This window comes from Archocentrus centrarchus, chromosome 12 (genome assembly GCF_007364275.1).
Source record: "Archocentrus centrarchus isolate MPI-CPG fArcCen1 chromosome 12, fArcCen1, whole genome shotgun sequence".
NCBI lineage: Eukaryota > Metazoa > Chordata > Actinopteri > Cichliformes > Cichlidae > Archocentrus > Archocentrus centrarchus.
Window position 1 is genome coordinate 16,418,488 of NC_044357.1, and position 25,580 is coordinate 16,444,067.

Genomic DNA, 25,580 nt, shown 5'->3' on the forward strand with positions numbered 1-25,580 from the left:
GAAGGCCACATGAAGTTTGGAGGTCTGTAGAGATCGACTCTGCAGAAAGTTGGCGACCTCTGTGCACTATTAGTTCTGTAGTGAAGACTAGTTTTTTCCAACTGAGATTGTTGGCCAAAGTAAAGCCCTATCTTTCTTATAAGGACTTTAAAAGAGTCATACACGTTTTTATCATGTCTAGACTGGACTATTGTAACTCTTTATATGTAGGTTTATCTCAGTCATCTCTTCGTCGGCTCCAAATGGTCCAGAATGCTGCTGCTCGACTTTTAACAGGAACCAGAAAGCGTGAGCATATTACTCCGGTTTTAGCCTCACTTCATTGGCTTCCTGTTAATTTTAGAATTAATTTTAAGATTTTATTGATTGTTTTTAAGATTTTATCTGGGCAGGCACCTCTGTACTTGTCTGATCTTATTCATGTTCATACTCCTGTCAGAACATTAAGGTCTGCTAATCAGATGATCCTAAAAATTCCAATGTCTAGACTTAAAAACAGAGGTGATCGAGCTTTTTCAGTTGTGGCGCCGAGTCTCTGGAATGCCTTGCCATCTCATATTAGATCAGCTCGGACTATTGCTACATTTAAGTCTTTGCTAAAGACGCATTTTTATGGTCTGGCTTTTAATTCGAGCAAATCTTGACATTTTGTATCTATTTAGTTATTATATTTTTGTCTGGATTTTTGTTTGTGTGTTGATGTTTTGTATTTTATGTATTGCCTGTGAAGCACTTTGGTCCATTCTGGTTTTTAAATGTGCTATATAAATAAATTTGACATTAACTATGAGCTTCAGCATCCGCTGACCCCGCTCTGTGATTTTATGTAGCCTACCCCGTTGTAGCTAAATTGCTGTCATTCACAATCACTTCCATTTACTTTTGACTGTGATGTTTGTACTGTTGTTTGTTATGTTTATGACTGTGGAATATTTAGTAGTGAGGACATTTCATGACTGGGGTTGTTGCAATGTTTATAGAAGCAGTCTGCATGCCTAGGTGTTTGATTTTATACACCTGTGGCCATGGAAGTGATTCTAACACCTGAATTCAATTATTTGGATTGGATTTTTTTTTTTTTTTCATTTTTGGCCACAGCAGCTTTTTGTGACAGTGGAGAGAGACAGGAAATGGGGGAAAGATACAGGGGAAGACACGCGGGAAAATCGGCGCCGGGCCGGGACGCGACCCCGCGCCGCCCGCACCGCAACGCGGCGTGTGTATGTGGTCACCAGCTTAACCACTAAGCCACCCAGGTTTAGAGGCTGAATGTAAGAACAGGCGTCTACATTTCTGCCCAAACTGATGTGTCAAGTACAATTCCTCTATTTCCATCTCTTATATAAATAAGAACCTTTAGAACCAGCTCTTTATTTGGTCCTTAACTTCCTTTTCTTCTTCGCTTACAACACAGACAAGAAATTTCTAGAACTGAAACTTTCATGCCACCCACAGTGGAGCAACTGTAAGACTACAAAAACCAGATTGTTCAGACCAAGAACCCAATAAAATGGCAGCAGGCTTGGCAGAGTGCTTTTTGTGCTTTTTTGTGTGTGTGTTTCTCATCGGAGACAAAGAATATCAGAATGTAGACATTGTTTTGTGCCATTGCTTCTTTATGTCTGCGTTTTTTAATAATACACGAATAAAGAACACTAGAGCCTCAGCCATCTGCATCAGCCCCTCGTGCTACAGTTAATCACAGATTTAGGGAGAATCAACTCATATGGGCGGCATCATTTCTTTCATCATATACAACATTTTTTTTCCCTGCAAGGCTTCTCTCTTCTAGTGTGTTCTAGTGCAATCAGACGTGGCTTTTGGTGTCATTTATTTGACTACCTAGCACTTATTGCAAGTACCTTCACAGTAGGAGTATCTTACAGTTGTTTTTGGCTGCCACAATGTGGAATATTAAAAAAAAAAAATACCTTACATGGATAAACTCAAAGAGAAAAACTGCATTTCAGGAGTCTGTCATAAACTTTATAAAAAAAATCTAATTATATTCACCCAAATTGCCATTATTTTTCCTGCTCTTGTTTTATTTGATTTGATTTTTGCTCATTTTCCTCTTCAGTAGGTCCATAAACGCTCTAATGCATTTCTGCGATTACTTAATGCACACTGAACTGCTTAAGTGTGAAATGTGCTACACATATTGCCTTGGCCTTTTGCTGCAAAGTTAACACTTTTGATTGATGCTCTTACAGTGGTTCAGACAACTTGTGTTCAGAAAGCATAGCCAAAAGGTCTAGTAATGCTTACAAGGCGAAACACTTCTACAGCCATGGGTTTTTTTTTTCTTATTTTTTTAAACACAAAAGCATCTATAGTGTTTCCATATAGCAGTTGTAGGTTGGCGTGCAGTAAAGTCATCCTTTTACTGTATGTGCTAGTTTTAAGTATTAGTAAGGTGGCTGCAGAAGTGTTATTATGTTCCTGACCTTGTGCTCTGGTTGACGAGACTCACGCTGGCTCAAATGTAACAACAATACAGTCTTATATCATTATTTTTTTTTCTGTGCGTCCTGCCAGAACATTGAATACGCTGACATTTTCTTCAGTCAATGAAAGGTGGGCTGGGTTGCTTTTGAACTTTAAAGTGCTTATCTAGAACCTCCTGCTCAGCAATACCTGCACCAGAATCTCAATTCCGTTCACACAGACCACACACATATATTATGTGTCAACTATCAGGCTGAAGCCATTCAGTATTCTGAATCAGCACTTTCTTTAAATATGTATTTTCTTTCTAACCTTTACAAAAGTGAGCATTATGTCTCAATCATAAATCTGCCCTCACTATCCTTTTATGTCCAGGTGGAACCATCTGGCATGAACACAGATGTTAAAAGCACCATAATCACACACAGTTACTTCAGTTTTATTAGTAAAGGAAAAGAGGCCTGTGTGCCTGACATTTGCCAGGACATTAAAATATAAGGTAGCATTTATACACTGCTCTATATTTTAATGTCCTCATAAGGATAAGGTAGGGTATAAACTTCACACACTGGAACCAAACAGATGAACACATCTTGTTTCTTTTAAAATGGGAAAGGCTTTTTTGAGTAGTATGTTCAAACTGTAATTTCATTAGCGCCCAACCGATTTATCAGCAGGCTGATATTATTGGCAGATAATACCTATTTGCCCGTCTCCTGGTATCAGCATTCATAATGACCCATAAATGAAAATTTTTAGAAACGCCCTTCAACAATTTTGAATGTTAATATTGCATACTTTGTCCACCAGAGGGCACTCTGCATCCTGTTCAAGGGCACAAACAACAACCAGCTTACTAGAGCAGAGTCAAGCAGAGCGTAAATGTGTTATGTTAAATGTTAGGGAATATCTGTTTATTTTTTTGTGTGTCTGAAAAAAAAAATTGGAATATCGAAATCACCAAAAATCGGTATCGATCTTAAAAATCTTATATCGGTCAGGCTTTAGATTTTATGCTTTGTTTTACTTGCGGCTGCAAGAGGAATCTTTTCACTACACTTTGTTGGATTTCTTTTAATAGACAAAAGAGACAAAATTCTGACACAACTTTGTATTTTCATTACTGAGAAATAAAAATCTAAATAGCCTTTAGTGTTGTCTAAGTTGTTCTTTCTTTCTTTTTAACATACTGAGGGGACAAATATAATGAATAGAAGTTCTGTAAAGTCAGTTATTTAGCTAATGGAATTTTTACCAGTGAGAATGGTTGCCTTGCTCAAGCTCTTATTTCTGATGAGTTATGATCTAATCATTAAAACAGTTAAAGAACAGATTTGTCAGACCACCCAGCACGTCAGGGTTGGAGCTGAAATAGATAGCTGAGAGTGAAGTACTGAGAGACATGGCCAGAAACAATTAGAACAAGAAAGAGGGCGGATTTAACTGTAATTTAAGCTCATGATAAGTGACACGAAGTGAAAAATAACCTTGAGGTAATTAATAGTTTTCATAATCAAATTGGCAGAGCTTATGTGAATTAAATATCTCTATTAATTAGCAACATCTTATACTGTTAAGACAATTAGCTACATTATCCCCACCCCGTTTTGAACTGCCATTCATAATACACAATTCCAGTCAATGCAACTTGAGGCAATGGATTTCCAAGGAAATGCAGAAATAATCAAGCCTTAACTGATACTGGAATGACACAGATGAATAGTATCTGGACATTTCACAGCAGGAAAAACACATAACGCGAATGATGGCTAAAAGCCATGTGTTTCTTTTGTTTTAATGATCGTGTTAGAGGCTTTTTACAGCAGATGTTTTGGCCAGTAATAAAAGCATTTATATTTTTTTAAATGACCACATGCCATTTAGATAAGCAACGTCCAGGACCCTGATATTAAGCTGACTGGCTCATTGTCAGAGCTTGCTGAGAGAACAGCTGAACCTGAGCAATTGTCTTTTTCCCTGTTTTAACCTATCATAACAGAAAAAAGCACTAGTAAAAAAAAAAAAAAAAAGAGTATATTGAGTTGTTATACATGTTGCTAATTTATGCTTACAAAAACAAAGTGTATAGATTATGATGCAGAAGTATAAAATTCCTCAATAATATTGTGATTGCATTTGTTTTGTCTGAAACTAATGGCTTAATTAATGTATATTACATAACATTTAAATGCTTTTTCACAGCAGACCTCTGCTGTTATTTAGTCAGAGAAGGGAAAGCTTCGGTATTACTAGAACATTAATGATTGCTCTCTTCCATTCAAGTGTCATACAATATCAACAACTGCTGAAAAATGACATTTAATTTTCTGCTAAGAGAAAGACATTTTTAAATGGTTCTTGGTGTAATTTTAGACACACACAGTTGCACAGAGACACAAAGCTCCTGTTTATCCTGAACATACAAATAAGACTCAGTAGAGATAAACTAATGACTGTCTCAACAGCTTTAGGATACTTGAGATTTTTCAGAGGTCTGGAGGGACTATTAAACTCTGTCTTCTGTTTCTGTTCCAGGACTGGCTGAGTAAGTTTGGGTACCTTCCTCCACCTGATCCTGTGACTGGCCAGCTTCAAACCAAGGAGGCTCTGACCAAGGCCATCAAAGCCATGCAGAAGTTCGGAGGGCTAAAGGAGACTGGAGTCTTGGGTATGCGGCTGGGTTGATTGGAAGGCTTCACAAGAAGTTGCACCTCGACCAGATGCTTTTGGTAGCCATCAAAACGCTCTGTCATAATTCTAGCTGGATATTTCAGCATTCATCTTGGCAGAATTAAATTTGTTGGTTTCCTGGCACAGACCTGTTTTTTTAGTATAGTCCACACATTTTCAATAGGGTTGAGGTCTGAGTAGCCTGCTTTATCCATTGAAGAATTTAGAAAATCCACATGGACAAGCCAAATGCCTTCTGGAGAAAATACTTTTGGTCAGAGGAGGCAAAGATTGAGCTATTTGGCCACAGTGACAAGATGTATGTTTGGTGGAGTAAAGGTGAGGCACTGTACCAACTGTCGAGTATTCTGGTGATAGCATCATGCTCTGGGGCTGCTTTGCTGCCAGTGGTACTGCTACATTTGGACAAAGTGTATGGACTAATGAAGAAGTAGGACTACTTCCAAAATCTGATCCAGGTGCAACTTGCTAAGGGACATTTGACCAAAATATTAGTGGAGTGTATGTATACTTTTGACACTGTGTGGATTAGCGAAAAATCAAAATACATTCACACTTATGCACCCAATTGTTGTTGTTTGTTTAAAATCATTAAAGATGTCTGCTGCACAATCATTCCAGCCTGGAAAAAGAACAGTTCAAAGAAATCATTAAAAGCCCACAATTACCATGACATTCATGCCCATGATGAGTGTATGTAATCTTTTGACCACAACTGTATGTTCACTGTGTGACTACAGCATATACAAGTGCATATATAATGCCTGTAGAGGAAAATATAAGGTATGTTTTACCACAGAATGCTATCCTACCAGCAGAAAAGCAAAAGAGCCTAATCAATATCACTGTGACACAATAACTGCCAAACAATAAAAAAAAAAGGTAGCTTTTACTTCAGTCCTTATGTATTGAAAAGTATTAGATTGCACAGCTGTCTCCACGGCATGCGACACCTTGTAAGCATAAATCATTCTTGCTGTCACACCACACAAAACAGAATTACAGTACTGCTATGTGCCCACTGTACTGTATGTGATTGATAACACTGGTATGTCTGAAGCAGAGCAGTATATTGATTAGTGTGGGTTTTACTGTTCTTTCTCATGCACTGCACTCATAGTTTCTCGCGGTGCATATTGGCCATCTCTCTTACTCACTGAGACTGCAATTCTCCTCTGCAAACAAAATTCTTTACAAGACTACTCCCTCACAGATATACAAATATAGAAGGAAGAAATCAGAGTACTGTAAGTAAATGATTTGATAGCCTAAAGTGGTGTTTCTCAAACTGTGGAGCATGGAGCTACTGCAAATGAGGTGCAGGCAACCAGCTGAAGAACATGATGTGACACTAGGTTGAACAAAAATTTAACAAAAAAGATTTTGCTGATGCTTTACGCTTAATTAAGTAAAATTCTGTATTGTTTGTAATGCAGGGTGTGGCATGTGACTTTTTCTGCTTCTATAGGGGGCATGCCAGAAATCATTGAGGATGTGAGAGATCTTAAACTCTTTTCTGTCATGAGATACAGTCAATCAATCTTTATTACAGACTCAGGGTCCAGATGGTTTTCTGAGTGACCTCAGACAAACATCAGCTGTGACTGTTTTTAAATATAAAAACAATGTATTTGGAAACTGCTGATGTCTGGAACTGTGGTTGGAAGATAGGTTACCGCTGTGTTTTTGTTAATATAAATGTTATGAATGTGTGTAGCATCAACCTTTAGGAAATTTTTTTTTAATTGTAAAGCACTGTGGTTTTAAAGATGCTATATAAATGAAATTTATGTACTTTACTTACTTTGAAAAAACAAATCAACATAAATAAAAATGAAGATGAAATCAGTGTTCTAAAAAAAAGAAAGCTACATAACAATACCGGCTTCATGAGTTCGGTAACACTGCAGCATTCTGTTATTCGGATATAGCTTACATTTAATTTAATGTGCCTCACAGTTTCATTCGGAGATACCGTCTCCTTTATCAGATATAGCCCTAGAGGCATGGTATTTCCTATACTTGCAAGATTGAACAGATGGGTAAGGTATCTGCACAACCCATTTTAGCGTTCCATCGCTGTGTAGAAATGCTGCTGTGGTGTAAAAAAAAAACAAAAGAGAAATGGGGCTCAAAACTTGACAAAGTCTTCTCCAGGATCTGGATCTGATCAGCCTCGCTTGCTTAAAGTGGCCAAAAGGCTGTACAGATCTTTGGTGATGCAGATCGTGACTGTGCTAAAAGTGATACGTAAATGTTACTAGGTCTGACATACTAGGTTTGTCATCACGACTTTTACTGAAAAGTGACCAAGGACGGATAAACAAAGTAAATGTCTGAAAGGGGATTCAGAGAACATGGATAAGTTTTGGCCGAAATGGCTTCTCATAGCCTACTGTTCATTCAGCTATGTATGTATATGTGCACATACAGTGTTGCATCTACTGAAGCATTCATTTTCAAACAGATGTTGAACTGTGATGGATCAGATGTCTTTATACATGCACTATATACATAAGCATAAAATGCGTTTTTACACTAGCTAGTTTGTTTTCTCTAAAACTGACTATGAAATGTGTTTGCATTAGTTTATATATTTGCATTTATCTCTTCTGTCCTTCAGACCAAGCCACACTAGGTCTAATGAAAACACCCAGATGTTCTCTGCCTGATGTGTCTGACATAGAGGGGGCAATGGGACGCAGGAAACGAAGCTTGAATCCTCAGAACAAATGGAATAAGAGGCATCTATCCTGGAGGTAGGGAAAATGAAGACACCCTCTACAGGACTCTTTAAGTTTACACATAACTGTAGTCGCCCAGATACAATAAAACCAAATCAGCAAAATAAATTCCCTGTTTCTTCAGATGTGATCTTTATAGTCTATTATCTCTCTGTAAGATCAAATAGATAAATGCTAAGTAAGTTTTAGAGGATTTTTAGCTAAGAGCTTTTGTGGGATTTTGTATTAGCATTGAGCCGTCCTGCAAAAGATAAAAGATGCTTTTCTTTTTTTTTTTAGTACCTAGAGCTCATACTGTAACATTACAAACCACTGGAAGCAAGTAAATGTATCCAGCTCATCAGGCTGGAAGGAACATATCACTGGAACCATTGGCTACTTCCTATCTCACTGTTTTAAGTATAATATAGTAAAAAAATCATACTTAATCTGTTTAAAATTATTTCCCGTCTGTGCATGCCTTATTAGAACATGATGCTCCTTCTTAAGGTGGAAGTCTCTGGTTTGATGGATTAATTGGCTGAGTGTATTTTCTAAAAAAATAGCATGCTAGTTAAAATTAACTTAAATAATCAACAAATATGTCCGTCTTATTAGGTGGGTATACAAAGAAAAACATTGTCATAGGGTTATTTTTTTTACATCTCTGGGTTTAATACCAATGCAAATTTTATAATTCCTAAAGAGAAGGGTCACAGTCTGCTGTTTATACAGTGCATGATAAGATAATATGGGCATCTTAAAAACAGCCGGAACATCTGTCAGGGATCCAGCTTAGTGTTAAACAGCAGAGGGGGAGGTTGTCAAACATATGGCTGGCCTGGGCTGGTTTACACACACTATCAAGAGATGATCTAAGGTAGGTGGTGTGTCAGCCAGTTTGTTTAATCTGTGTGAGCCGTGCAGCAATAGACATCAACCTACACAGCAGTGCAGCACATACAATCACACAGGCAAAAAAATAAATAAATAAAACTTTTAGTACTGCATATGCACACATAAACAGAGAGTAACAGTTGGTCACCCACACGCTTCACCCCCACGAGAGGTTGGATTTTCCCCTAGTGATGAGAGGTCTTCTCATCTCTCTTCTCATCTCTCATCTCTCTGTTGCACACGCTGCATATTCACACCCTGTGATTTCAGCCTGCAGTGATGCTGCTGATGGAAGGAGTCGGTCCTAAGCTAAATTATTTAGTGGTGTGACTGGCAAATTTGTACATTTTTGTTTATTTACATTGTCATAGGGTTTTGATTCTGTTTCTGACATTCATAACATGACATTTTCCTCTGATTATCACTTACACACACACTTTGGCAAGGCAATATTTTATGTTATAGTATCGGATGGAGGTTTTGGAGTTCCCATTCTTATAATTATACATGAAAAAGAAGCAGCTGTTTAATTACAGCGGCTCTTAGCTAAGTGAAGCCAAGGCAGAAATACCTTAAGCCTGCATTCTGTCTAGTGGCCAGCAGGGAGCGACTCTTCTGCCTGCAAAAAGAAGTCAGTTTGTATAGACGTCTATGGAAAAATTACTCTCCTGCTTACTTAATTTAATCCCTCAGTTAAATTATTTCTAATGCATTCATGTCTCATTCACTAGTTTAAAGCCTTACTCAATACAGAATGAGTTATCATTTAGTTCAACACAGATCATAAAGCAGGGTATGCTTTAAGGCGTGGAAACCTTTTGTGTAAGCATGCATTTTCCTCAGTTTCTTTGTCAGATTCAACCCTTGCTTTTAAAAAAGGAAGATGATGACAGCCTAAATGCTCAAGTTGAGGCTTTTAAAACATTCACACAATGAATGGTGTCAAGGTGGCTGCGTGAACTTTTAAAATACAGTCTATGGATGTAACTCAAGATCAATGACCATCTAGTTTTGTCATTTCTAGACATGATCTTACTGAATGTCGTAAAGCTTGAGGACAGGCTCAAAAGTTGTTACCACTTTGAACTACTTTCACGGAACTTTGTGGGGATGACAGATAGACCGCTGCTCTTATTCGGTCTGCAGAGGAAAACACCTTATTTGAATCTAATTATTACATTAAATAAATAGAATATAAATATTGCTATGTGTTTACAAATACAGTAGCAGAATACATGTGAATGCTAATTAAGGGTAGCACTAATAAACAAGTACTGGTTGATCAAGTGTTTTTATGTACAGTAACTTAGGGAGAGTGGGACATGTAGGGCAGATGGGCCAGAGCATCCTGCAGAAGGATGATGAAATGGGGAGGGTACATGTAATAGATCTAAGGTAGGACAGAAGGAAAGCAAGAGGTGGTTGGAAAGCAGGACATCAGGGCACTTGAGGATTGAAGAAACAGGTCGATGAGCAGGAATTTTCAGCTAATGGGAGGGTGAGCAAACAAAAGGGGCTGGGGGTGAGCTGTCATACTTAATGGCAGAACAGAAAGTAAAGCAGGGCATAAAACAGAGGTAGCAAGATGAAGATGACTGCGTAATGTTGAGCTGTGCTGTGAAAATGGACAAATGTAATAAGTATTTTGAGTTTAACCATTGTCATCCATTTATTTTCTTAGCTGCATATCCATTTCAGGGTCCTGGGTGGGCTGGAGTCTGTCCCAGCTGTCATGGGTGAGAAGCAGGAATGCCTGGACAGGTCACCATTGTAATTCCTTTGCAAAGAATAGTGGTTTATTGAAACTTTATCACAGAAGATTTATATTTTCGATATGTAGCAGTATGGCTGTAGGTGTGAAATGATGATGGACCCTTTTGTCATTGTTGCTCCTCACTTGGAGTCCAGGCCCAGAGCAAGTCATTCTACATTATATGGATTTGGGGTATGAAATGAAAATAAAATAACCATCCGTTTTTCATTTTTTAATCTGTTTTTAAAATGAAAAAGGAATGACCACAAAAGTACACGGACCCCAGTCCATATTCCAAAAATGCTGTGAACATAGCGTTACATTACAAAAGTCAATACTGTAATTTACATGGAAGAAAATCATGACAGACAGAATTTGTGGGCCAAATCTTAAAATTATCAATGAATTTCTTGCATTAGCCCCTCCCATAGCCAGTGAGTCAGTGCTTCCAAATTTTGGCCCAAAAAACTAAAGACAACATTTGTAAGAGGTCATGATTGTGAAAGTCACTCTGGCCTCCAAATCCTGACTTTCCACTTTGCTATATTAATAACAGATTACTACTTAAGTTGGCACTGGAAAGTCATCCAAACTTTATTCCCAGGGATTACAGGTCTGGTTTATCCAGGCAGGATCAGCTGAAGAAAGTAAGCTTCTTCGGCACACAGGATTGCAGCAGCAAAAGCAGCTGCTCAGACTGCAAGACGGATGAGTTCAGACGGATGAATCACTTGTCACCAGAGGCAGAATGGTTACAGCTTTTTGATAACAAATTACCTGGTGACTATGTCCCTGTGGCAGTGCCTTTTTGAAATAATCCCCAGTTCACTTGGGGCTTTGAGTCAGAGATACAGCCTTTTTTTTTTGGTGGGTCAGGATATAAATAAATGTGGGTGGGTGGGTGGGTGTTTGGGTGAGTGGGTTGGGGGGAAGTGGGGTGGAGGTGGGGGTTCTCATAAGGGCTCAGCCGACCTGGAAAAAGCAGTTGGCAGCAGTCCAGCAGCACACCACATTGAAACTGTGGAGTCAACATCTGCTTCAGGGGACCAGCATGCGCATAGCTGTGAGGTCCTGCTGTTTTATGACTGGAACATTTTGCTTTTTCACATCACTCAGTCTCTCTTTTTACTCTGCCTTTCTCCATCGTGCCGCTGCAAACCTTCTGCTGTCAATCACCTGCTTTATGTTGCCTCCAGCCTGGTCCTAGTTGGCTCTGTGAAATAAGGCAGCTTCTTTTTCAGTCCAGTGAAGCCACCTTTCTACTCAGTGCGCTCACATTTGTATAACACCGTAACGCAGCCAAGATGTCCTGAAAATTGAGATATACAGACTTAGTGTCTTGTAGAAAAAAAGAAAAGAAGAAAAGAAACAACCTCTAGCTCCTGCCAAGAAACAGATGGGGCAATTATTCAGGTTTTATTATAAATGCCTGTGGATTATTTGTTGATTTCAGATTCATTCACATCTTAAGAGGCTTTGATATTGCATGGTTTATCAATAAAGTTACATAATAAATTGATATTCTATACAAAATGAGTGCCACAGGCATCCGATATACCACAGGCATTTTTATCCAGGTATTTTGCTTACTGTAAAAAAAAAAAAAAAAAAAAAAAAGATGCATGTCTCATTATTTTGCTTCATTATTGATTTGTCTGATTGCTTTTTCATTAGATAGTTTTGTGCTGTGAAATTATGCTGGTTTTAATATCTGACTTGGAAAAATCACAACTCAAATTCAAACACTCACACAGACCAAAACATTTTTTTGCCATCTCCTTTGCCTCCTTTCAAGGAGCAAGTTCACCGTTTTGTTGACTCGAGAACATTTAGATTCATCGACAGTAAATGAAGCAGTGAGTCGCTGGATTGTGCTCAGTCACTTGCGCCTAGACATGATATTACATCTGAACATTCTCTAAAAACACTGTTAAAGCAGGATCTCAATATGAAAAGGCAATATATTGTAATTGAACTGCTACTACCCTCAGATGTTCTCAGACCAGTATTACTCTGGGACAATATTGCATAATAGAGTCTGTAATGGCAAAACTAATTTCCTTCCTCATTACATATTTATGACTTAGATTTGCTAAAGACTGTGAAAAATGCCTGTGAAATGGTATTTCTTCAAAGGATGACATTTTTTTGTTTGCCAGGTAAGATGTAAAGCTTGAAATTGTGGAAAGATCTCAGATCAGATAGTGGAATATAGTCTACATTCTTCTATCTTTTAATTAGTCTCTGCACTGTATATTTTGTAATTTTGTAATATTGTGCTATAGTTATAGCTCTAATATCTCTGTACATTTGCAATTTGTATACTTGTATATTGTCTTATAGTTTTTATACTTATTTGTTTCTTTCTGTAAGCACGAAGTACCGCAGCAATTTCCTAATGCTGTGAACCTGTTCACCCATATGGCAATAAAAACCTTCTGATTCTGATTCTGATTCTGATCCCCTCGGCCATTTTATTTACGTGGCATCTCATCCAGGAGGTTCATTACATTCGGCTGCAATGATTAACTTCCTAATTTTGTTGTCACTATAGCCATTATATCTAAATGTTGAGAAGTTCATCTCACTGCAATAAACATGCACCCAATTAAAGACTTTAATGTGTGTTATAATATAGAAAGCTTCTAGTTATTTGCTGGTTTTTTTTCCCTGACGTCCTTAAATTGCATTTATAAGAGTTGCTTAGGCTCATTTCTCCATCATTCACATCAGCTCTTTCCTCTCTCTTTGTTTTCCTCCCGCTCTGGCCTCTGTCAGCCACTTAAGCGCCACAGCAAAAGATCCACAGTCTGTCCAGCGCTGCGTGCTCGGTAGCATCAGGGTGTACTTTGATGTTAGGAGTTCTTTATAAATGTATTTTATTTGATTGATGCGAAAATGTCTGACAGTACACTCTGTTCTCAGGGATTTATTTGTGAGTCAATGATGCACACTCAGGAGCTCTGTTGCTGCTAAACAGCCCTTCAGCCACTGAGCTGCTGATGACTCCTGTTATACGCTGCTGCCAAAAACTCTTACATCTGCACATTTCTTTTGTTTTCCAAACTGCTGGCTCATGTGCTTATCGCTCTCTAACTGCTCGTGAGTCACGGTCTGACGACTTCAAGAAAACCGACATTTACAGTATGATCACACAGCCATTGTCCTGATCACTTTTTTTTAAAGCTGAGCTGAAAATCATTCAGTGATACGTGTGATTCCATTACTGCCCTTAAAATCCTGACCTGAACATATTACATATAAAACAACTCATGTGGAAGGGATTATTATTATTGTATATGAATATAGATAACACAATATATTGCATCTAGGCTTTGACCTTTTCTTTCCTCAGATGGTACCATTAATCTTAGCACAGCAGGGATTGGAAAGTGATGATAATAAGTCCTCCCTAAGGGAGACTTAGCTCTTTACAGGTGAATTTGAGAACTGAAGTGTGGTTTAATGAGCAGCTGCGGCAGAATTAGCAATAGATGTTGGCATAGCTCTCAGGTGGTGTTTGAAGCCATGTGGCAGAAGAGATGATGCCAAAAAATAAAAGTAGACCCCTCACATCTACAAATAATAGCTAGACTCAAAGTGTAATGTCATTATTTAATATCCTTCCTACAATAGAAAAATGAGGGTGAATGCCACGTTTGCTTCTGCATGCTTAATTAAAGTTTTTTATCTTAGTGTAGTTGATGTTGGAAATAAGTGTATTTTTCAAAATGTGACTCTGTTAACCCTAAACCCTAATCTTTGATGAAGTATCATTGTCTGAACCATAGTACTGCCATTTGTTTGCATTTATTTAGTTGAATCTACCAACAACAACAAAAAAAGGTAACACAGCTTGACAAGCGTAAAATAGTATTTTTGCAGCAACAAGGTGGTTCCCAAAGAACTATTAGCTGAATCTTGGCACATCTCAGCATGCTGTGCAGTGTGTCCTTTAAAATGTTAGGAAACTGGACAAGCGGAAGACAAAAGAAGAAGAAGTGAGAGGCCTAAAAAAAAATGAAGCAGATGAACAGTATCTGAAAGTCATGTCCTTGAGAAACAGGACAAAATGCAGCAAAGACCTGACACAAGATCTGAGCGATGCATCTGGCCCTTCAGCTCATACATCTACTGTTTGCTGAAGCCTCATCAGAAATGGTCTCAGTGGACGGGGTGACTGTCAAGAAACCATTCTTAAAGAAGGGAAACAGGGAGGAAAAGCTGAGGTATGCCAAATTACAGAAGAACTGGGCTGAAAGTGGCAACAGGTCAATAGATGAAAAAAATTTAGAATTTTTTTTCCTTCAAATCATCATCTTGCAGTGAGTGTATACAGCTATCTGTAAAACACATTGGAGCTCTGTCAGGGTTTGGGGCTGCATTTCAAACAGTGGTGTTGGGGATCTTGTCAAAAATTGAAGGAATTATGAACATACAAAAGGATCGTCGGATTTTGATCCACCATGCAATACATCTGGAAAACATCTGATTGGCATTGGCTTCTTTTTTCAGCATGACAATGATCCCAAACACACTGCCAATGTAGTAAAAGTATACCTAGACAGAAAAACACACAGTGGAACACTATCAGTGGATTGGCCTCCCCAGAGCACGGACCTTAACATTATTGAAGCAGTGTGGGATCATCTAGACAGAGAACAGAATAAAAAGTAGCTTTGGAAGAGTTTTGGATGAAGCCCGGAGAACTATTCCGGAAGACTACTTAAAGAAATTACAAGAAAGCTGCCTAACAGTTTTTAAGCTAGTGACAAAACTAGCTAATCATTTATTATTTCAAGTAATACATTAGGCTGATATAACGTGAGCAATGGAATGATAAGAAATGCTTGGAAACTCTGGGAATCTCTTGTTCTCTGAAATGCATTATATACCAAACGTACAGTTATGCTTGGGCATGTCGCAGCATCATGATAATTTCTGATACATAAAAATGAATGAGTGAACAAAAATAACTAAAAGTGTACACTAGAGATTCTGATTTGATCCATATGGGAAAAAATGTTGGCAGGTGAACAACTACATCATAAAACCCCTAAACTGATGTGGACTTAATGGAGCCAAGGTGTTTAATAAACATCATATCTGAGTGAAGTTATTTGCTTGACTGAAATATAATCAATAAGGTTGTTAAAATCAAGGTGCGCATTTGGCATACTGGCAGACCCGTGTCATGATCTGTAGAGGTAATCATTTTTAAGGGAAGCATGACAGAGAAATGACACCTGCCTCATTTTTTATGCAGCTATGCACCTTGCTGTATGTAAACACAAGCAGCGCTCAGAGACTCCTGTTCATCTGAGATGCTGGGCAGGAACGCTCTGACCTTGGCGGACTTACCTGCAATTAGCCCATATACACCTACCCATACACACTCGCTCACTCCCAATTCAATGCGGACACCATTTGGATGCACACACACGCTTACGCACTGACGAGACTACACACTGTGCCTCTCTCACAAACATCCTCCCAAACACACAGACATACACAATCACCCACCCTCGTCTGTTTGAATTAGGACTAATAAGCAGGTGAATTGTCTGTGGAAGCTGAGCCATTTGCAGTGACCTTGGCTAACTGTGGTTAGCAGTGAGGCTCAGATGCTCAGGCAGCATGAATAAATGGACTGTACAGCCACATTTTCACAAATAAATCAAGGCAAGAAAAATTCAGCATTACTGTACACCACAAGTTTCCCCACAGAATAGATGATCCGATTAGATTTTTTTGAGGTGACTTTGCTGCACGCATTTGCATATTAACAAGAAAAATCCTGTTTTAAAAGCTGCTATTCTCTTATTGCTTTAAAAACTGCTAATATTATCCATGTGTTTTGTGACAACATGTTGATATAGACACATTTTCTAATTAACACATTAATTAGCTGCGCTAATGAACCCGTTCGCATCGCTGGGTGTGTTAAAGGCATTGTGATAACAGCGTAACAGGCAGCTCAAGTGTTCACTGCAGTGAGGAGTAGGAGGAAATATAACATGATATGGGCTGAAAATATGAATGTTGGCTGTCAAGTCCTTGAAGGGATTTCATCAGAGAGGTGTGATATTATATGTGATAGTTTTTGTTTTATACTAAAAGGATAAACATGCTCACTATTCATGCTCATTACTCACTATTTTTGCTCTGCCAAGGTGAAAACCAAGGTGAATACATGTTTTCATATGTTTGCCCGTCTGGTAGCAAGATCACGAAAAAAAAAACTACCAAACCAGATTTCCTAAAACGTGGTGGGAATGTGAAACATGGCAAAAGGTAGAAAAGTTCTGCTTCAGATCAGGATCACTTTCTTTAAAATGACAACGTAAGGCACAGGTCTTGGCTGAGGATGCGCTTTCTGAGCGCCCTTCTAGTATGTACATGCATAAAAAAAAAAATTATTGAAGCGATTCAGTGCCATTAACCCTCTGAGACCTAAAGACCTTTTACAATACTATATTTGTGTCCATTTGCGTATTTGCCTACGCAGAGCCTCTGCAGAGGAGTATGCAACCTACACAAACATGCTTGCGTGCAGTCCTCCAAGGACCAAGGTCAAATGCTGCTGTTGAACAGTGGAAAGAACAGGAAACATTGATAAATGATTAGACTTTTGATAAAAACTCCACTAGATATACAAGAAACTGTCAGTCAATTGCAAGCTATACAGGCTAAAGTCAGCATCACTAAGGGGGCGAATTTCGCAGGCTGTGCTGACCGAGGGTTTTCCCCACACAGCCAAGAGGTTTGCTGGAGGAGGATTTGGGGCAAAATAGTGTGCTGTTTAGTTGTAGTTTATGCATCAAAAGCTGTTCAGAAAACTACATTTTTTTTACATAGTTTTGATATATTGAGAGGCATTAAAAACTAGTCACACACACCCCCGAAGTCTTTTTTGCTTGTTTCCAGAACATATGGGTAGGGTTTGGGCTTGATGATGAATTAGACTTCAGGGTATTGAAAAGCTTCATAACTCGCTTTAAAATGCTAAAACAAAACCCAGAAAACTCTTGCCTTAAAATTGGCAGCTATTCCCTTCAGAGTAGTCTCCATGTGCACCTCCCTGGAGTTGCAGAACTAATTATAGAGGACTGAGGTTGGTTTTACTTTGTATATATTGCAGCTGTCATGACTATAAGATTGAGATTAATTAAGATTGATGGTGCCATTTGATTTTGTAAGGAAATCATTCCTTATTTATACATCCACCATTTTTGGAGTGAAATTGTCTTTCATTTGGAGGCATGTTTATTGCGCTTGCAAGCCCAAATACTCAACTTTTACCTCTGTTTTGTTTTCCACCGGGTATTGAGAAGAAAAATCCTGGTCTTCAGTCTCTGTTTGTGATATATCCTACTGCTTGAGACTGAGTAGGTGGTTGTATTATATAATGACTTTTTAGAGCTTTTTTTTTTTTGCTGAAAACGGCTGCCAGCCTCGACCAAAATCAACACTATGAAAGCAGACAGTAAATTCAACAGTCGAGTTGCCATCTATATAACAAAGTTTTAGTGAACTAAAACTATATTGTCTATCAAAGTACAAAGCAAATCACATGCACATGTGTCTTCAGAAGTGATTTAAGAGATTAAAGAGACCTCGCTGCTGTGATCTCCTTTGGCAGGTGTTCAGAAGGTTGCCTGACTTTAAAGGTCCAGTGACCCTGAGCTATGATCTGAGTCGTCTGAACAGCTGCTTCTCCAGCTCATGTGGGGATGAAAGGACCAAATGCAGCTTGAAAGGTTTTATGACTCAAGTTATCAGAAAACACTTATCAGGTCCTCAGGAGAGCAAAGGCTTTAAGATAGGTGAAAAAAAAACTCTTATGAGGTCGAAACTCAGTTTCAAACTTTACTGGATATTTTCATATATATATATATATATATATATATATATATATATATAATTTATTACAGGGCATTGTTGTTTTTCTAAGAGAGAGTCAGGTACCTACAGTCCTTCCACATCATAGTGTGTAGAAACAGCACACTACAGAAATGTTCCACTTAAAGTGAAAATGCTTTATTCATATTAAGTACTGAATGCTGTGCGAGCAGCATTCTGATGTTGTTGCTTGCTATAGAGAAATTTAGATGGAGGTAATTTTCCTACTTAAGAAATTAGAAATATGCTAATTTGATCCAGTGCAAAAGTACCAGCCCCTAAATTCTTATTTATTTTTGAGGCAATGATGTTTAATCCAGTGGAAAAATATTGCCTAAAATATTGATGGAGCCTAAGGAATGACTTTGTTACATTGCATTCTTGTTTTGTTGGGGGTAGGGGTGGGGGGTGGGGGGTTGGTTGTTTGGTAGGTTGGTTGTTTTTTGGGGTTTTTTTGTATTTTGATCAGTGGTTCCATACTGTTTTTATGGTCTTTTTATTTGTATAGATCAATTATATTATATCCATTACAAAGTAATAGATATAAATAAATAAAGAGATATTGTGTCAGAATTCCAAGAAAACAGAGCTTTATTTAATTCTGTTTAAGTAATTGTGTTACTTCTTCCATAGGAATTAAGAGACTAGGTAGCAACAAAGTGCTCTTTATCAGTTGCGCCTGCTTAACTGATTATGAGCAAGTGTGACCAACTCCATAAAAGCAAACATTTTACTGGTCTGGAGCATTCAGGTGTGCTAACACTATGCCAAGGAGGAGACACATCAGTAATGACCTTAATCAATCTGGGAAGGATGGGAAAAGTGGGAAACAGTCTTCCCAGGAGTAGACCCCAAAGTCAAACCACACAATGCTCAGAGTAACTGCAAAAAAAGCATGTTGCAGTCACTGAAATGACCATGAACTCCTTTGCAACAGAACAGTGATCACAAGCACACATGAATAAAATGACTGAAAAAGAAAATTAAGGTGTTGCAATGGCCCAGTCAAAGTTCAGACCTCAACCTGATTGAAATGCTGTGGTGGGACCGTAAGAGAGCTGTGCATAAACAAATGCTCAGAAACCTCAATGAACTGAAGCAACACTAAAAGAGAGTTGGCCAGCATTCCTCCACAATGATGCAAAAACCAATTACCTGAAGTTACTGTAAGATATTTCTGCTTTAAGCAGTTCTACAGGCTGCTGAATAACGTGGTACACTTAGTTTTTCATACACTGCTTCTGCATTTTGACTTCGTTTCTGTTAATTAATAATGACACAGGATAATATGCCGTGTTTTTCTTCATTTGAGGTCATAGTTGCCTCATTTTAAGACCTGGTAAGGATTAGATTTTTATTATTTTGTCTTGTCTTATTTTTGTCTTTTTTTTTTGTAATAAAAAAGAAAGAACATGGAATTAAGTGAATGTATGATGCTCACATATGTTTGTTATGTAAAATTAGATCTATGTATCTGTCATGGCCGGGGAGGAAACGGACGAGGAAGGACTCACATGAAGGACTCCAGAAGCAAACATAACTAAAAAGGGGATTTATTTCAACGGGGAAACACAAATACAAAAACCTTGGAAGGGAGGCACAGGGAGACGAAGGGCAGGCACAGGGAACACAGGAACATGCGGGCACAAAACATCAACGACGCGACAGAGAACAAATGAAAACTGAGGGCTTAAATACACAATGGGTAATCAGGGCAAGAGGAAACAGCAGGGAACAACAGGTGAGGCAAATGAAAGTAATTACACAGGGGAAGCAAAGCTAAACACAAAGCACAAGGAAATCACATTGGCAAAATAAAACAGGAAGTGATAAACCAAGGAACACGCAGACAAGTCACAACACTGGGAACATGACAAACATACAGGGAGGACAAACTCAGGAAATAAATTAACACAAAACGCTGGGCCAACGGCCCAGGACATGACAGTATCTGTCAGCTAAGTAAGCAGCCAAATTTTAGCTATGAAAGTATGTGTAGTAAAGTAAAAAAGAAGGTTTTTCTCTCGGTTACAATATAGCAGAAGTGCCATTTGAAGGACTGCACTGGAGTAAATATCCTGAGATTCCACTATAGTGCTGTAATTCTGTGACTATTGCTTACATTTTATCCAATTTTAGATGTAAAAAAGGGTGAAGAGTGTTTCATTTAGAACTCACACGGCTTGCATTTAGATATTGCACTTTTATTTTCATAAAAAGCAAAAGGAAAATGTGAGTGAGGAGAAGTGAGTTCACTTTCCAGGAAAGATGTTCTAGTCAATAACATTAAAGCTGTACTGAAAATCAGATGAAAAGAGTAACCTATATTGGCAGGGAATTGGGTATTTGTAATGCAGCCCCTTTTATACAGTACTATGAAATCAGTGACACCACAGGGAAAATCAATGAAATGTTGCTGTAAATCATGAAAGATCAAAAAGGAGGGTTTTTTTGATCAGTCTGTAGATCAAATATGAGGAGTACATTTTATTTTTCTAGTTAAACAGTGAAGATGTGGCTAAAAGAACTTCATGAAAACTATATTACTTTTTTCAACATGTCTTTGATGTGTGAAAAACTAAATCTACCATCTATTTATTCCTTCTCCCTCCAAACAACAGAGTGAGGACCTTTCCTAAGGATTCAGCCTTACTGGGCCGGGACACTGTTCGAGCCCTCATGTACTACGCCTTAAAGGTCTGGAGTGATATTGCACCTCTTAACTTCCATGAAGTAGCCGGCAGTGATGCGGATATTCAAATTGACTTCACTAAGGCTGACCACAATGATGGATACCCTTTTGATGGGCCCGGGGGCACAGTGGCACATGCATTTTTCCCTGGAGAGAGGTTTACTGCTGGGGATACACACTTCGACGATGACGAGGCCTGGACATTTAGATCACCAGGTAAGGAACATTTTTCTAAGTGTCAGGATTATCCCGATGTACTAGAATACACCTTGTTAGTACCAGTTTGGACCCTGTTTTGCCTTCACAACTCCTTTAATTTTTCATGGCACAAAATCAACAAGGTGCTGGAAACTTTCCTCTTAGATTTGGGCCATAATGACATGATAGCATCATAGCAATGCTGAAGATTTATCAGCCATACATCCATTTGGAAAACCTTCTATTCCACCACATCCCAAAGGTGCTCTGTCAGATTGAAATCTGATGACTGTGGAGGCCATTTCAATACAGTGAACTCATTGTCCTGTTCAGGAAAATTTGAGATGTTTTGAGCTCTGTGACTGGAAGCAGCCATCAGAAGATGGGCACGTTGTTCTCATAATGGCATGGACATGGTCCACAACAATGCTCGAGTAGACTGTGGCGTTTAAACTATGCTCAATTGGTGCTAAGGAGCCCAAAGTGTGCCAAGAACATATCTCCAGCACCATTGCACCACCACTAAGCTGAACAGCTGATGAAATCATGCCTTTGTGCTGTTTATACCATATTCTGAACCTACCATTGTTGTGAGCCCATGTGAATTGTAGCCTCGGTTTCCTACTCTTAATGACAGGAGCGGTAGTCAGTTTGGACTTCTGATGCTGTAGCCCATCCACTTCAAGGTTCAAACTGATGTATGTTCTCCTGCATCTTCTGGTTGGAGTGGTTATTTAAGTTGCTGTTGTGTTGCGATCAGCTCAAAGCAGTCTGGCCATTCTTCTCTGACCTCAGGCTTCAATGAGGCATTTTCACCCAGAGAACTGCCGCTCACTGGATAGTTTCTCTTTTTTGGCCCATTCTCTGTAAACTCTAGAGATGGTTGTGTGGGAACATCCCAGTAGATCAGCAGTTTCTAAAATCCTCAAACCAGCCCCTCTGGCACCACCAACCATGCCAGGTTCAAAGTCCCTTAAATTACCTTTCTGACCATGTGTAAATGCACAGTGTTGTTACGATGTGACTGGCTGTGTAGTTATTTCCATTAATGAGCAGCTGAAAAGGTGTACCTAGTGAAGTGGCTGGTGAATGTACATATACATTCTGGGACACTTGGAGAGTACAATAAAATAAAGAGACCGAGTCTGTGTCGACAAAAAGAGAACGAAAAGTGCTTGAAAACAGTTTTGAACTTCCATACTCACCAACGGTTTCCTATTCAAAACAAGATTGCTGATTGTACTTGTGTACTTTGGTGTCAAGCTGTGCTCCTACCTTTTTATTTTATTTTATTCATGTTCCAGATTGTATTATCAATATTTTATTTGTTCGAACTAAGAATATAACATCGGTGTAGTTCAGTGTTAGTGACTAAAGCAGCATTGGCTGTTGTTAGGAAGCATAAAAGACCGTCTTTCATTTCCTCCAGCTGTCACAAACAAACAATCCACTCCAGTATCCTACCGATGCCCAAGAAATCTAGTTTTTCAGCAATAAGCAAGTTGACATTTATTGATTTCATTTTACTATGCCACAGGGCTTTTTTTGTTTTGTTTTTTACAAGAATTGAGTCTTTAAATTTGAAAGACCAGAGGGAAAGAGCACTATATTTAAAGTGATTAAAGTGTTTTACCCAACAGCATGATGTTTCCTTTGATTTGTGCCAATCAGAAACTGAAAGAAATATGTCTCTAGCAGACCACAAAGCACCAGTATAATTTGTGATGTCAGTTAACAGCTGCTCCAATGACAAATCGATGAAAGCGTAATTTAGACACAATGAAACAGGGATTTCTAGGCTTGTGAGCATGTGGTTTTGCATGGAAGTGCAGTTTTATAGTATTTGTATTCAGTTGAAGGATTTTTGTTCCACTCCATTTTAGAAGGAAAGGTCTTACGTTTTACTTCATGTTTTGTAAATTTTGCATATCTTTAGCTTACTGCAAAATAAAGATTTAACTGAAGCAGATGTTATATTCTTGCAAAATAAGAGACATAAAAATTGAACTAAAAATGGTTACAATTTTTTTTAAAAAAGTCTAAATCCAATCTCTGTGTATAGGGTCAATAAAAATAATTGAATATATTTTAAATTTTTGACTGACATGAAATGCAGGACTTGCAAGGGCTTATTTTTAAATTCTAATATTTCAGAAAAATGTGAGATTTTGTGGAAATTATTTGCCTTCCTGCTAAGACTTAGAGGAGAAAATAATGCTCGCATAAGCATATTTCCCAAAATACCTCATCCTGCCACCACCTGCAAGATAGCTCCTAATAACAGTCCATTACGAGGCAATTTCTACATTTGTCAAGTAAAAATAGTTTTCACTGTGCAAATAAATTGACCACTCAATTTAGAAAAAAACCCAATTGATACAGAAACATATTCCAAGTTTATAATACAGCCAGGATGTTTTTTTTTTTTCCAATTCCATTCTTTGCTTTTGCCCTGAAACTAGGAAACATACGATACCACAGCTCAATTTGCTTCAATTATACCTCCCAACAGGCTGCATCAATGTCATGGCGTGATGACATGATGCTGTAGTAGTTCCGAGCATCTTCTGTGTCAATGCGGTTGTGATTAATGGGAGCAGGATGCTAAAGAAAAGAGGGATCAGAGGAGTGTTCTTGTCTTCCTGACCTCTATTGATCTCTTCAAACCACACAATTGTCTTACACCGACAAACACTGACTTAAAAGAGATAATTTAAACAAATAAAAATCTTTGTGCAAAGGCTTGTTCTTCCAGCAACAGATTACTCGACAGTGGTGACTGCCTGATGGAAGACAGCACTAGTGTTAAAAACACAGCCTCTTACTGTGAACAAGAGAGAAAAGATGCTGGCAGTGAATCATCTTACCTTGTTAGATGTTCCAACCTTCAAGGCTACTTTTTTCACTGCCTGTGATGAAGGGTGAAATGTACATCAAATAAAACACATCAGACTCTTTCATTTGGAAATCAGGCATCTGTCTCTTCTTCTTTGCCTGTACTCCATAAAGGGGGAAAAAAAGTTTCTTATGGCCATCAGGTGCCAACAAAAATCTTTTCACTGCAGGTTATGATCTTATAATGAAGTTAGCACAGATTTCAGGTTTGTGTCAATTGAGAAATAAAAAAATAGAACATGCTGATCCCTTAAAGGCTAGCTCTTTTTTTCTTGCAGTCCCTCACACTTTCATTTTTTTACTGTCTGCTTAATGCTTCAAGCAGTTAAGGACTTACTTCTAGACCAATATGATTACAATTATAGAATTTCAAATATACTCTTTCCTCCTGTTGCACTTCAAATTAACTGTAAAACTCTAAGTAATGTACTATTCAAATATTTCAAACTGACACTTAGCTCCTTTTACAGCAACAAAGATCCACTTTAAAGGTAATAAGTGACACGCTGCGTAAATCGGCAATTTAAATCCTCAGTTTGAGTTCTGCTCTGTTTCCTTTTCTTTCTCTTAAACCTGCTTTAACTGTTAAATATATTTCTGAAATATCACTGAGAACATTTTAGGTAACAGCTGGCCTATTTGCTCTTCCGTCAGACACAAAAGCAGCATTATCATATGCCCGCATGACAACAATAAAGCCCAAATACTCTCTCTTCCTGCATCCTCGGGGAAATGTCTGTCTCATTAACTGTTAAATGCTCCACTATGTTCAACAGGTAGTCATTAACTTTGCCTGTTTGCTGTGATGGAAGATGGAAAGTCAGTAATATCAGTTCATTTTGACATGGTACAGCACTGTGCACTTGTTTATATTTGTGTATATTATGTATTGATGATTATTTGCAAAATATTATTTAATGGCTGTCAGACTGTGTTATCTTTGGCATTTTACATAGATTCAGCCTCTAGAGGGTAATTCTAGACCTACTGAGAACCGCAGAGTCAGGTGATCACTTCCAAAGAGGTATATGATCCATTAATATAAAAAATTATTCTGTCATCTTATTAGAGATGATAGCTTATAGAGATAATAACTTTTTGAGCATTGCAGTTAGTTTTATACTGGACAGCGAGGAATAGTTGAGATTCAGAATTATTGACACTTCCTCTTCTCAAGAGAAAAGCATTACTTTTCTTCAGTCGTTGGCTGCAGTCGCCCTCATTTTCAGAATATACTGTAGCGTATTATTAGGCAGCTCCTGAATCATTGTCCCCATCAGGGGAACTTTCTCAGTTTTGAAGAAATCAGAAGTCAGAAAACTTTATTGTCCATTGCAATGCAGTGAGAATTTGTCTTGAATGTGGCTCTCAGTATATACAA

The 25,580-nt window shown here is 38.2% G+C and overlaps 1 protein-coding gene across 2 annotated transcripts in view; it reads left to right on the top strand.

The window, feature by feature from the left end:
* The window catches only part of mmp17a (matrix metallopeptidase 17a), a 94,375-nt gene that overhangs the window by 50,424 nt on the left and 18,371 nt on the right, over positions 1 to 25,580 (top strand). For both annotated transcript variants that reach the window (XM_030742670.1, XM_030742668.1), the window contains 3 exons: positions 4,984 to 5,116; positions 7,763 to 7,898; positions 21,036 to 21,322. In XM_030742670.1, coding sequence (XP_030598530.1) covers positions 4,984 to 5,116; positions 7,763 to 7,898; positions 21,036 to 21,322 — 556 coding nt within the window. The remainder of the gene's footprint in view (positions 1 to 4,983; positions 5,117 to 7,762; positions 7,899 to 21,035; positions 21,323 to 25,580) is intronic.